The sequence below is a fragment of the Pseudovirgaria hyperparasitica genome, assembly GCF_010093815.1.
Source record: "Pseudovirgaria hyperparasitica strain CBS 121739 unplaced genomic scaffold EJ05scaffold_16, whole genome shotgun sequence".
NCBI lineage: Eukaryota > Fungi > Ascomycota > Dothideomycetes > Acrospermales > Acrospermaceae > Pseudovirgaria > Pseudovirgaria hyperparasitica.
The window spans coordinates 383,476-396,285 of record NW_022985564.1 but is presented as its reverse complement, the minus strand read 5'-3'; the positions used below and the strand labels follow the sequence as shown (position 1 = coordinate 396,285).

The following is a 12,810-nucleotide window of genomic DNA, read 5'->3' as shown; positions in this document are numbered from 1 at the left end:
GATCAATTTTGGCACGCTTAGCGTGAAGGAACAGCATGAGCTGGTGATAGATATAATGCCAGACAGCTCCACGGGACCGACGACGAAGCACTGGTCTAGACTGCTGTTTACAAGTACAAGGAGCCAATAAAATATGATTACATAATATAATCCGAATCTCTTGGGTACATATCATAATTTCGATTCAGATGCCCGCCGAGGATAGTTTGGTATCGAGTTCTCTGTATGTACAGATTCATAGGATACTTGAAGCGATGAACTTGCAAAGGGAAAGATTGAACTGCTCAGGTGAAAGTGCGGTGACTGCTCCGTAACTGCTCCGTATCTGCGGACCCACCCCCACAATCACATTGCATAATGTTTTCGCCCTCTCAATGCAATGTGCTGCGAACAATCACACAACATGTCTTCGATCTTGACAGATACGCCAGATGGACTGTTTCATACGATTCTCAAAGCGCTCAAAGCGCTACCCAGAGGTGAGATGTCTTGCTTCCACCGCAGATATGTTCACGATTGACGCTCGCGCACAGAATTACTAGTGTCCTGGCATTTATATCGCATACCCGTACTCGCCATAGTATCAGTATTTTGTGGTTTAATTATTCTATTTACTTCAAGATATCGTTGGTATGACGAACCTCGCGGCGCCTCAAATCTCAAAGAGCGACCAGAACAAAGCATAGCCTCGGTCATACAGAACAAAATTTCACTGGAACAGAAGATAGTCGCACAGAAAATTGGACCTCGAAAGATAGTCGGACAGAAGCCTCAGAGTCGTGCCAAATTATCGCTTGACACGTTTGACCATACGACTCAGAAAGTACAACCACTTGTCTTCTTCAGCTCCTTGTCAGGCACCACAGAGGTTGCAGCTAAGAAATTGACGGAGGAGCTAGACTCATGGATCAAGCATTCGGAGTCGGATTATACGCCTCTAGAGCCTCGAGTACTAGACATCTCATATGTAGAACTAGATGATTACTTCATCACAGCACCGAAAGACGATCCTGCTGTTAAATATTTCTATCTCATCCTTATCCCCAGCTACGACATAGACACAATCCTGAGCAACTTTACCGAACACCTACGAGAAACCCACCACGACTTTCGCATAGACACTGCCCCTCTATCTGGACTCCTGGGATATGCCGTCTTCGGGTTCGGTGACAAGGAAGACTGGCCTTCGGAAGAGGAGGGATTCTGCTATCAAGCCAAGGAGGTGGACAAATGGTTGGCAAAATTGACAGGTCGAAAGCGCGCATACCCACTTGGTCTTGGAGATATCAAGTCTGATGCCATAGCTCGACTAGAAGAATGGCGGATGGGAGTCCAGGACGCCTTGGGCGAGATCTGTGCTGGGAATGGTCTTGGAGAAGGGGTTCCTGGTAGTGGAGACCCTGTTGAAAGTGAGGATGAAGATGAGATCTATGAGGATGACGAGGCACTTGCGGAGACTGAAGTAGCTGTGCAACCGAAAGCAAGGAAAACGAAGCCTAGTACAAGATTAGACGATCTTGAGGACCTGGGAAAACTGGTTCAGAAAACAGAAGAGACCGATACTGGCCCAATTGCCATCGATTTCACTACCTACAAGCCATCTAAGCCGCGTAAAAGCGCGCTCACCGCAACAATCAAAGAGATGGTTCCCAAAACTTCTCCAACGTACGCCTCTCTCACCAAGCAAGGTTATTCTATTATTGGATCCCATTCTGGTGTAAAGATCTGTCGTTGGACCAAATCTGCGCTTCGTGGCCGCGGGTCGTGTTACAAATACTCTTTCTATGGAATACAGTCACATCTGTGTATGGAGGCCACACCTTCACTTTCCTGCAGTAACAAGTGTGTCTTTTGTTGGCGCCACGGAACGAATCCGGTTGGAACAACATGGCGCTGGGTAACTGACCCGCCAGACATGATCTTCGATGGCATCACCACAGCACATTACAAGAAGATCAAGATGATGAAAGGTGTGCCAGGGGTGAGAGCCGAGCGTTTCGCTGAAGCAATGCGCATCAGGCATTGCGCGCTGAGTCTTGTCGGCGAACCCATATTCTACCCTCACATCAATGAGCTCCTTGCCATTCTTCATTCGCACCGCATCTCGACTTTTCTGGTCTGTAACGCCCAACATCCAGAACAACTCGCAGCACTTGTTCCTGTCACACAATTATACGTTTCTATCGATGCGTCTAACCGCGAGTCACTCCGACGTATCGATCGTCCCCTTCACCGCGATTTCTGGGAGCGGTTCCTAGCATGCCTCGATATTCTGCGTGCTCGCAGACATGAGCAAAGAACGGTGTTCCGACTCACACTTGTCAAGGGCTTCAACGTTGACGAGGAAGTCGCTGGCTACGCTGATCTTGTGGAACGCGCTCTCCCTGGCTTCGTGGAAATCAAGGGAGTCACCTACTGCGGAACCTCTGCATCTTCATCGGCTGGTCTCACTATGCAGAATGTACCCTTCTACTCTGAGGTTACTGACTTCGTCACCGCGCTGAGCGCGGAACTTGAACGACGTGGTCTCGGCTATGGCATCGCCGCAGAGCATGCGCATAGCTGTTGTGTGTTGCTAGCTAGTGAACGATTCAGGAGGGCCGGCCAATGGTGTACGACGATCGACTACAAGAGGTTCTTTGAACTGGTAGAGAGTAAGGGAAAGTTTGGTCCCGAGGATTATATTGGGCAGCCAACGCCCGAATGGGCTCTATGGGGAAATGGGGGCTTTGATCCGCGGGATCAGCGTGTTGTTGGTAGGAAAGGGAAGAGAAAGCACGTCATTGAACCGACTCCCGAAGCTGAAGTTGCAGCTGAAGGGTAGGATAGCTGCCCAGCCAGAGTGACAATAATGAGAAAAACACTCTGATCATCAGTCATGTCCATTCCTATGCCGTGGAATAATAAGTCTATGTCTATGTTCGCTCATCTGCAGCGAAATGCTCATGCCACCACGTCCTGAAGTGATGACTCTTCCCAACAGTCGAGATCTCCTCCACTTCCTCCTTGGACAGCTTCAACTTCATAAATTGCATATACTCCGTGATTCGTGCCTCATTCGTAGTCGTCGTTATCGGCACAGCCCCTTGCTCCAACGCCCACTGGAACAACACCGCACTCGTCTCGATCCCATACTTACCCGCGATCCTGTCCAGCAATGCATCCAACGGCCCGCCCTTCGCCCACGTGAGCGGCACCAGTCCAAAGAAACTCTCCACCACGATGCCCTGCGACTGCAGCCACGGCACGTAGTCGTCGGCGCGCTGGAGGTACGGGTGGAACTCGATCTGGTTCACGGCTGGCTTGACGCTGGCCACTTCGAGCAAGGGCTCAATGTGCTTGCGCATGAAGTTCGATACGCCGATCGCACGTGCCTTGCCTTGTCTATGGACATCTTCCATGGCTTCCCATGCTGCCTTGATCGCGGTCGGATCCTCTTTCAGAACCGTGTATGGCTCGTGGATCAGATACCTGGGCGTGTATCAGCACAGTGCTTTCTATCTCAAGCTTAAATGACGTGGACATACAAATCGAAGTACTCGATCCCCAGCTCGGCGAGGTGTCGATCAATAGCAGCGGGGATATCGCCAACGCTCTTCTCGACCTTGCCCGAGATGAACAACTCGTCCCGTGGGATACCAGATGCCAGAGCATCGGAAATTGCGCGTGCCAGCTCTGCCGTGGTGCCGTATTGCTCGGACCAGTCGAGGTGGCGGAAGCCGGACTTGATGGCCGTGTTCAGGACTTTGACGAGACCGTCCTGGAAGGTGTTGTCTTGCTGTTTGGCTAGGAACCATTTCGTGCCGGTGCCGAAGCCGAGCTGGGAGAGACAAAGGTTAGCGATTTTGTGTAACTTTGGAGTAGTGGTGGGTAGGGCGTACGATTGGAACGGGCTTTGGGCCGTGGTTGAGAGGTTTGGTTGGGAGTTGTACACTCATTGTTTGGTTTCTTTGGAGTTGGAGTACGTGGTAGATGCAAGAAAGCGGGCTGTGATGTGGGGTTGCAGAAAGCTAAATATTGACGGGAGCGGTAAAGTTTGTGAAGGGCTGCGGCGTCTCGTGGTGTTGTCAGAGGCATACCTGTTGTGGCGTAGTAACGGTGTCGATCGCATCCAAGGATCCTTCGGTTTCGGGTTCGTTGGGCGTCAGCTTTACCTCATTAACACTGCCTCGCGTTGACTCGTAATTAGTAAGCTTGTGCATGCGAGTTCGCACTGCTATATTGTTGATGATGTTACTCAATCGACCGTCAGCGCGGCAGACACGGTGGTATCGAGGCTTTCCCTCGCACTGGGCTCCAGGGATGATGAATAGGAGGCAGTGCATTGAGACTTGCATCTGGGATTTCATGACTAGGTGGCTCCGGTGTCTCCGGAAGACTCTCGGTCGGTGTGAGCGAACGAGAATTTCCGCCCCAGGATCGGACAGAATGGAGATAGGTTTGGAGCTCAGGATGCAGAGGATAGGATTTCCCAGTCGCTGATGAGGATCGTGACGCTGCGATGATATCAATCGTGTGCTCCTTCCCGTTGATCGCGAAGTCTTCTTGGATGCTGATTGCGGCGCGAGGAATCCCGCGCACCGAATCCGACTCGTGAGTCCGCTTGTCGTTCATGGTTGAAGGAGTTCCAGGTCGCAGAGCCATCATTATGTCGCCTCTTTCGGTGTCCACCTGGTGCAGATGCTCCTGTGAAGCGAGTGTATCTCGTATTAGTGACGCGTCATCGAACGCGAGCTTGAGGACGATGGAATGCAGTGATCCTACGAAGCCTTTGCGCTTTACAGAACCAGGTTCACTCTTGAAACCGAGTTTCAAGAGGAGGGATTTGAGGAGAGGTCTACAGGTGGCTGCACTGGCTGCTGCGATTGCAATACCGGGCTCAAAGGTAGACCATATAGCAATATCGACAGTTGCGACTGCAAACTTATGAGAAGAGCGGACTATCAATTCATAGCGGAGACAATGCTTACAGAAAAAGTCGGGATCATGAAACTTTTGAAGATATGCCATGCGGGCCAAGGGGCAACAGCCACAACTGAGGTCAAATCAGCATTGAAATCGTCCCGAGGATTTTAACAGAACAACTTACAGTCCGGCCATACTCAGTAAAGGTGCAGTGGCCAGCTTTGTTTGTCTCGAGACTTCCAGGTTCCAGACGAGATGAAGTGGCAAGGCGACAAGGACGAGATCACAAAAAGCGCTGACTGTAACGTTCTGTTACACAACTGGAATGTCTGGAAGAGGAATGTACTCACCAGAGCCATAGAGATAGCCAAGGTCGATGAAGATATCGATGGGAATGCAACGACCTTTGGCTGTTGGATCGACCTTATTCCAGAAATGATTCACCGGTGTACATTGAAAGATGACGACACCAAGGTAGACCAAACCCGAGGTCACATTGCCGAATATGTTGAGGTAAATCATCCAGTGATGCCAACGCCAAACAGTGATGCGTAGGAAGAAGAGCGCGACTGATAGACGGGCCAACGTCATAGTTATACCGTACGCCATATAGTTCATCCACCACAGCTATCTTCGTATCAGTACAAACCGATTAAAGGTATGTGCTCCTTTCTTACATGGTATCCTAGTCGAGCATCCTCTGTAGAGTGATCCGACATATGCGCACTGCCACCAACAGCATAGAATGGATTACGGAAAATATCGACGACCGTCCATGTAAAGAAAGCCTATTCATAGACATAAGCATTATATTAGTATATGTCTTGTAGTACTTACACTGGCAAATACCATCAACCAATCATCCCATCCAAAGAGTTTCACGATCCGGATACGTGTGTAGCATCGCAAGGCAACTGAAAAGAATGCGGCGACTGCACATACAGCAGTAATTATGAACAAGGGTAGAGTCCTACTTATCATCATCGTGTAGGTATCTGCAGGGTATGCGGACAGACGGAGGAGTATCTGCAGGATGACAAGGGAGCATCCGGGCTATATCAAAGAGAGTTATGAATATAAGGTTTGGGATCTCGAGACCCTGTTCACTCATACGTCGCAGCATACTTGTCGGCCTTCAGGATTGTACGCAAACAAAGTGGCAGAATAGTGTTTAGGCCTGCTTACTGGTTAGGGCACGATCGTTCGTAGTCACACACTCCGATCTCAAAGCTTAAATATGTTTTTGTAAGAAGACTGAAACGGTGCTTTACCATTGGTCGAATGTCTCGAGATCTGGACGGCTGAATCTAGTTTCTGTTGGGCAGAGTAGACATATAAAGTTTAATCAGGGCGTTATTGCAGCCTTGGCCTGCCTTAGTGTTGATCTACAAATCAGCAGGATCTTGCGTTATTTGATAGCACCGCGCGGCGTAAAGCGTCTGACGCTATGGATGAACGAGAGGTAAGCCACAGTCGATTTTGCACGATTGTTGAGCAGCGAAATAACTTATCTTCCCTTCTCCATTGTTGTGTCAATATATCCACTCATCTTTCTAATCGGGAAGATGACCGAGTTGACGTTCAAATTGACTATGCGGGGTATCAAACTCATTAAACCCTGACTCGGGAGTTTCATTAGGTTTCGGTATATGCAGTAGTGTAACGTTCGTTGATAGAACGTTGTATCACGGAGCATACTGGAAGAGCTTCAAGAACGGTCTCATGTACGACATCAACACAGCTCAGGTACATTTTCGTTGTCTCCCTGACAATCTCTTTCGAAATATTGTCGGTCGTAATCAGAAAAGACTAGAATTAGTGTTGCCATACTTGAAGCTGTTGGAGCTGCAAGTGGCAATACAAGAGAAATCGACCTCTTCAGAAGAGAACTCTGTGTGAGAGCACCTCAAGCGCACATGCCTAGGAATGACTGATATTCTGGACACCCTCCCAGTCAGTAGACTCAAGTGAGCTAACAGAGATTTGACAATGGTAAAGATGACCTACTTCATGTGCTTCACTTCAGCATCTCAGTCTGCCGTCGGCTCTTTTCGAAAACTAGATCTCCCATTAACATTATCTCGAACCAAACTATCATCGTTGAGTCCCCATTGATAGTCCGAGATGTCTAGTCCGCTCGTGAAAGGCCAAGTCTCTCGGCAATAGGGCCGAGGAATTCAAATTCGACAAGGTCTTAGACCTGCCAGAATTCTGTTTTGCAGCTCAAAGTCTGCCGGACTGTCATGCGTACAGAAGGTTTGTTACTTTCCACTTGCAGATCTAGAGATCCGGACTGAAACATACTTTTCGTCTCACAATAGTCACAGCCGCCTGTAATCTCGATCTAATCCGTAAAGTGCTCCGAAAAGTTCATGACGAAGTGTTCGAATATGGTAAGCGTACCTTGGGACATGCTTACTGGTAATTGCGGTCTCTTCTCTTCGCGTTTGTAAGCCACCTTGTCATATCAACTTATGACTTCATCGTAGTATTTATAAGTTTGCATCCACTGCAAGCTACATGTTCTAGCGAGCACGGTATTGCCCAGACCGGTGATGTTACGTGTGACTAGCTTGAGCCGGATCCACGGCTGCAAAGCGGGAAATGGAAAGTTCGGGATCAGCAGTTCCATGTGACTGTACGGGTCCATCAACATTCTTTACGTGCGAATGTGCCTACGCAAAGCCTTATGGTGGAGAACTAGAGGAATGCATATAAGTGTTGTTTGGTAGATAGCGGTGTGGTATTCGTAGGCGTTGTGGTCGATTAGGCGTGTATGATTAGGATAGATTCTCTTCCTTTGTTTCAATACTGACCAATGAAGCTTTATGATCTCATTAGAGCCAGCATGTTGTATAACAATCCCAATACGTCGCAATATCTGACGGGTTTGACTGTATCAATGTCGGACTTATAGATTTCGTATGAACAGCTTCAGGAGCTCCTTGTGATCGGAGCCTGTATCCCGTGACGGTTTTTGTTCCTTGTTCAAAACGTGTATACCTAATTGGAAATAGCTCGTAGAAAGTCTTGGTACAACAGGACTGCTGGATCAAGGTGTTGTCCAATCTCTATAATGACTTCGTAGGGAGAGACTCGAGTCAAGCAAGATCTCTTGACTCAGGGACCGCGGAACCGCGATACTAACTTCTGACGCATTGATCTGGCTTTTAATCACATGGCAGTGATGCTTGTGAGACTGGCATGATGGTATGAATGCCAGGTTCAGTAGCAGTTCCCTTCGTGGTGAGTTTACTTCTCCAAGGACGTTGGCGAGATACTGTAAGACGCAGCCAGGTATAGAGTCGTAAGACACAACCAGGTAGAAAGTGCACAGGGAGGATTGATATGTACGGGATCAAACATGACGATGTACATGACGGTAGAAGCTAATGCAACTCAAATAAATTCTCCGAGGCATCTGATGGGTTCTGGCGCCATTCTGTAAGGTAATAATTCGGTCCTTGGGTGGGGCCGGTCGCTGCACTACGGTAGCAGCCGTAGGGGCCAAAGTTTCCTTCCGCCCTCATGCATCCGGGGTTTTCGTCTCCATTGTGAGTGTCTTCCGTTCTATTTCACCACAAGGTTGTTGGTTCTTCCATATCGATTGAGATTACGTCCTGGTACTTGGATGGCAATGGTGTTTGCTATCGTCGTGCTATCTACTGAATCCTATCTATCCCAGGCCTCCGAAGCAGTGACATGAGCGAGTTGGCAATTATGGCGCATCTCTAATTGGAGCCCTCGTGATTCTTCACGATCCGTGTTCAGGCTGTCGATTAAGCCTACGATACTATCAATGACTTTCCTCATTGGTTACTGATAGTATACTCACCAGAGCTCAAATTTGTTCTTCATAGAAATAGAAGCGACAATGGTGGCACTCGAGACACCAGCTGAGTCTGCGGGATTTCCCCACACTTTCGAGTCCAAAGATTATGCACCAGTGGGTTGGTAGTCAAGCTGTCGATAATCCTCATTGGTTAGAGATGCTTGATACCGCTGCATGATAATGAGTCTTTACTAAGCTATCTTGCATACTCCACAACAATCTACATATCTCGTTTCTAGATGTCCCTGGGAGATTGGAAATACCAGAAGCCCAACTGATCTCGCAGACTTCTCTCATCTCCGCACAGTAGAAGCCATGGTGCACAGTATATCATCACCTCATTCAAGTACCAAAACAGGTGCTGAGAATATGGTAGATGGCTCTCCATCTCCAGATCCAGAGCTGCAACATGGCACCGTCACTAGCGGCACGAGGCGAGACTTGGGTCGTAGACATATCAACATGATTGCGATCGCAGGGTTAATCGTAACTCATTTCCCGTAATGCTTAAGACGCTCTCACTAACATGTCTACAGGGTACAGGCCTATTCCTAGCATCTGGTCAAGCCATCGCTCTCGCTGGACCTTTAGGTGCATTGTTTGGCTACATGTTGATAGGACTCGTCACATATGCCATCTCCTTGATGACAGGAGAGTTGGCCGCATTCCTACCTGTCACTGGGGGCTTTGTAAGGCATGCCATAAAGTTCGTTCAGCCAGCACTGGGTATTGCTACGGGTTGGAATTTCTGTAGGGAGGTCCTCTACTACCTGCAAAGCTGTTGCTGAAGTCGCGACACAGGGTATACACTCGTCATCGTGGCGCCAGCTGAGTTTGTCGCAGCTGGGACTCTGGTGGGATATTGGGACCAAACCACGAATCCTGCGGTCTACTTGACGGTCTTCATGGTCGTAGCGGCGGCGATAAACTTCTGTGGAGTGCGTGTATACGGCGAGGTGAGCTCCCAATCAATGCACACGACATACCACTGACATACTGTCAGAGCGAAGTCATCTTCGCAAGCCTCAAGATCATGCTCATCATCGGCCTCATCCTCGCCGGCCTGATCGTCGACCTAGGCGGCTCCCCAAATGGCGACAGAATCGGCTTCCGATACTGGCGCTCGCCAGGCCCCTTCAACACTTACATTCTCACCGGCAACACAGGACGCTTCCTCGCATTCTGGAGCACGCTGATCCCAGCTACATACTCCTTCGCAAACATCCAACTCATCGCCACCGCCGGCGCCGAAACGCAGGACCCGCGCATCATCATCCCCAACGCCGTGAAGATGACGTTCTGGCGCATCCTGGTCTTCTACATCCTCAGTCTCTTCATCGTCGGCTTGCTAGTCCCTTACAACGATCCCAACCTGGGCATTTCCACCGGGACCGCGCAACAGAGCCCCTTTGTCATCGCTTTCCAGCGAGCTGGGATCAGGGTCCTGCCCTCGATTATCAATGCTGTTGTCTGTACATCGGCGTTCAGTGCGGGATCAGCATGTATCTTCCTCGCTTCGCGGACTCTGTATGGCTTTGCCGAGGACGGATACGCCCCGGCTGTGTTTCTCCGCACGAACCGTTTCGGCACTCCCTATGTTGCCGTAGCGGCCTCGCTGGTCTTTTGTCCGCTTGTCTATCTCAGTCTTGGGAGTAATTCGTCTGTGGTCTTTGGCTGGTTCGTCAACATCACCACCATCTCGAGCCTGATCAGCTGGGTCGTGGTTTCGGTGACTTTCCTACGATTCTACTATGCGATGCGGGCGCAGGGCATATCTCGCGCACGGCTGTTTTATAGGAGTCCGTTTCAGCCGTTTATGGCGTGGGCTACGCTTGGGACGCTGGTTGTAGTCGTTTTGACGTCTGGGTATAGTGTCTTCTTTCCTGGAAGGTGGAGCACGTCGGTCTTTCTGACGACTTATATTAACCTTCCAATCTTTATATGTGAGTTGCTTGCTCTTGTATTGTGTGACTGCGAAAGCTAATCATTGGGGATCGAAAGTGCTTTGGGCTGTGGCGGCAGTATGGACGCGCTCTGGGTTCGTGACTCTAGAAGCCATAGATCTCGCCGAGATACATCAGATCGACATCGAGAAGAAGGAGAGGGAGTCATCGCCGTCGGCGATGCAGAGCTGGTGGCGCAAGTACCTTATCTGATACCCGTTCTCATACTTCAGAAAGTGAAGGAAAAAAGAGCCATCGGTAAATTCTTAACGATACTCTGCACCACAATCCCCCATAATCTCAAGCATATCCCTCCGCCGACTCAACTCCAGCACGCTCTCGATACGCCCCCTATCATCTGCATCAAGCTCCCATCCACACGACGCAAGATTATCCTCTACATGCTCACTAACACCCAGCCTCGCTCCCACAATCACGGCTCCCACATACGCATGATCCAGCACCCACCTCGTCGCCACATTCGCCACACTCACGCCACGCTTCATCGCAATATTCTTCAGCTCACGGAGAAGGCGCTGGAAGAGTGCCCAGTCGCCCCACGTCTTTATCATCTCAAGATACTTCCGCTGGCTGGGCGTCATACCCTGTGAAAAAGCCTCCGGCTCCGACCTGTCAAGCCACTTATCCGCCAGAAAGCCACCGCAAAGCGTGCCGTACGTGAGAAGTTTGATATTATATTTCGCGCAGACAGCGCCCATTTTGAGCTCTGGGCGGGCGTCGATGAGCGAGAATTGTACTTGATTAGTCGCGATTGGGATGTTGTGCGAGAGTACTTGCTCGAGATGGAGGGTGTCGAAGTTGCACAGTCCAAGCATCGCGACGCGGGAATTAGCGTGGAGGAATTGTAGGACGCTGATGTACTGTGGGTCTGCATAGGACTGCCAGTGGAATTGGAGGAGGTCGAGCGTGCGGGTGTCGAGGCGCGTGCAACGCTCTGTGATGGCGGCGGATATAACCTCGGCGGTGATGGTGACCGGGTGGTTGAAGACGCAGTATTTTGTAGCGCCGAATATGGACTGTCGTTTTGCGTGTGCGTTCCTGAGGCGGCCGAATATGAGCTCGCTGTCGGCGTAGTGGTCGGCCATGTCCCATGCCAGAAGACCTTTGCTAATGTAGTGTGTGAAATGTGTGTTCATGGCGTCGAACGGGGCAGTTCCCCATGCTGGGCTTGATAGCTGCCATAGCCCTGAGAATAGACGGGGGAGTACGATGCCATTCAACTCAAATGTCTCGCTCAACATCACGCCTTTCGAAGTGTCCGAAGAAGCATCTTTGCCAGATCTCACCTCATCGAGCCCAGACCCGAAACCAGTATCCCGCTGCCCAAGCGCAACGGAAACCGCTCCGAGACTCCTCTCAAACGGAAAGCCCTGCTCAAGAGCAATCTTGCACCTTTGCAATGCATCAAGCAGTCCTTGTACAAGCACCTTCTCTGTCCCGTCGAGCTCACGCTTCCCACTCGGTCCAAGCAGCGTCTTCTGGATAGCAGTAACCATCTGAAGCATATCGCCATCAAACGATTCCAAACAGTGTACTAAATCGACATTCCTCGACACCGACGGCCCGATGCTGGATGATACTCCGTCCACGATCCGCCGCGCAAAGGGAATGCTCTGGTAGCACATCCCACAGCCGATCGAGCATCTGATGTATTGCTGCAGTCGATACAACTCCGGTCCCGGCTTACACTTTACAGTGTCATATGAAGAACCCCACCTCTCCTGGTCATTTTGCGATGGATCGGTTTGATTATGCTCTCCTTTGCGTGGGTCACGAGAGTTGATATTGAGGGGCTTGTCATCTACGATGAAGAGATCTGTAATTATTGGCTGATCTGCTTTGTTGTGCAAGTATTCGCGCACGTGGGCTTCGAATTTGCTGGTGATGGAGGGATCTGTGGTTAGGAGACTTCGCATCACGCTTCGTAGGCCGTCTTCAGGGAGATTGGCAATGACCGTGTCGACCATGAGGTTGACGTGAGCTGTCTTGGGTTTGAGCTGCGTGGAATCCATTTTGATTAGAGATTCAGATGAAGTACTCAAGTTTTTGGGCTCTGATGTGCATGCGGCAGAGCCCTATCAATGCATATGACGATGAGAGGTTAGCACA

General features: G+C 50.0%; 5 protein-coding genes across 5 annotated transcripts; 2 read left to right on the top strand and 3 right to left on the bottom strand.

Moving 5' to 3' along the window:
- The first annotated feature begins 392 nt into the window (after positions 1 to 392).
- On the top strand, positions 393 to 2,866 carry EJ05DRAFT_456622 (uncharacterized protein). The gene is made up of 2 exons (XM_033742497.1): positions 393 to 479; positions 534 to 2,866. The coding sequence occupies exons 1-2, from the start codon at positions 404 to 406 to the stop codon at positions 2,822 to 2,824; spliced, it is 2,367 nt and encodes a 788-aa protein (XP_033596921.1). The 5' UTR covers positions 393 to 403; the 3' UTR covers positions 2,825 to 2,866.
- Positions 2,867 to 2,869: 3 nt separating this feature from the next.
- Positions 2,870 to 4,093, bottom strand: EJ05DRAFT_142334 (Aldo/keto reductase). Its single transcript, XM_033739246.1, has 3 exons — positions 3,882 to 4,093; positions 3,528 to 3,820; positions 2,870 to 3,471 (listed from the first exon to the last, which is right to left on the bottom strand). Exons 1-3 carry the CDS (start codon positions 3,936 to 3,938, stop codon positions 2,916 to 2,918), a joined length of 906 nt encoding a protein of 301 aa, XP_033596920.1. The 5' UTR covers positions 3,939 to 4,093; the 3' UTR covers positions 2,870 to 2,915.
- Positions 4,094 to 6,197, bottom strand: EJ05DRAFT_142333 (uncharacterized protein). Its single transcript, XM_033739245.1, has 7 exons — positions 6,177 to 6,197; positions 5,743 to 6,082; positions 5,583 to 5,693; positions 5,256 to 5,532; positions 5,090 to 5,204; positions 4,971 to 5,035; positions 4,094 to 4,916 (listed from the first exon to the last, which is right to left on the bottom strand). The coding sequence occupies exons 2-7, from the start codon at positions 5,887 to 5,889 to the stop codon at positions 4,249 to 4,251; spliced, it is 1,383 nt and encodes a 460-aa protein (XP_033596919.1). The 5' UTR covers positions 5,890 to 6,082; positions 6,177 to 6,197; the 3' UTR covers positions 4,094 to 4,248.
- A 2,909-nt stretch (positions 6,198 to 9,106) lies between these two features.
- EJ05DRAFT_443227 (uncharacterized protein) lies at positions 9,107 to 10,721 on the top strand (the record flags this gene model as incomplete). The annotated part of the gene is made up of 4 exons (XM_033742075.1): positions 9,107 to 9,223; positions 9,274 to 9,487; positions 9,539 to 9,693; positions 9,741 to 10,721. The coding sequence occupies 4 exons, from the start codon at positions 9,107 to 9,109 to the stop codon at positions 10,719 to 10,721; spliced, it is 1,467 nt and encodes a 488-aa protein (XP_033596918.1).
- On the bottom strand, positions 10,611 to 12,760 carry EJ05DRAFT_479444 (Aldo/keto reductase). The gene has a single exon (XM_033744674.1). It carries the CDS (start codon positions 12,711 to 12,713, stop codon positions 10,947 to 10,949), a length of 1,767 nt encoding a protein of 588 aa, XP_033596917.1. The 5' UTR covers positions 12,714 to 12,760; the 3' UTR covers positions 10,611 to 10,946.
- Positions 12,761 to 12,810: the final 50 nt, after the last annotated feature.

Bases quoted from the DNA above. Each gene is read 5' to 3' on its own strand.
- EJ05DRAFT_456622 (XM_033742497.1), top strand. From the start codon at position 404: ATGTCTTCGATCTTGACAGATACGCCAGATGGACTGTTTCATACGATT. The intron at 480-533 runs GTGAGATGTCTT...GCTCGCGCACAG, and splicing joins GCTCAAAGCGCTACCCAGAG to AATTACTAGTGTCCTGGCAT.
- EJ05DRAFT_142334 (XM_033739246.1), bottom strand. From the start codon at position 3,938: ATGAGTGTACAACTCCCAACCAAACCTCTCAACCACGGCCCAAAGCCC. The intron at 3,821-3,881 runs GTACGCCCTACC...TGTCTCTCCCAG, and splicing joins GCCCAAAGCCCGTTCCAATC to CTCGGCTTCGGCACCGGCAC. The intron at 3,472-3,527 runs GTATGTCCACGT...ATACACGCCCAG, and splicing joins GGGATCGAGTACTTCGATTT to GTATCTGATCCACGAGCCAT.
- EJ05DRAFT_142333 (XM_033739245.1), bottom strand. From the start codon at position 5,889: ATGATGATAAGTAGGACTCTACCCTTGTTCATAATTACTGCTGTATGT. The intron at 5,694-5,742 runs GTAAGTACTACA...GTCTATGAATAG, and splicing joins GGTTGATGGTATTTGCCAGT to GCTTTCTTTACATGGACGGT. The intron at 5,205-5,255 runs GTGAGTACATTC...AGAACGTTACAG, and splicing joins TGGCTATCTCTATGGCTCTG to TCAGCGCTTTTTGTGATCTC.
- EJ05DRAFT_479444 (XM_033744674.1), bottom strand. From the start codon at position 12,713: ATGGATTCCACGCAGCTCAAACCCAAGACAGCTCACGTCAACCTCATG.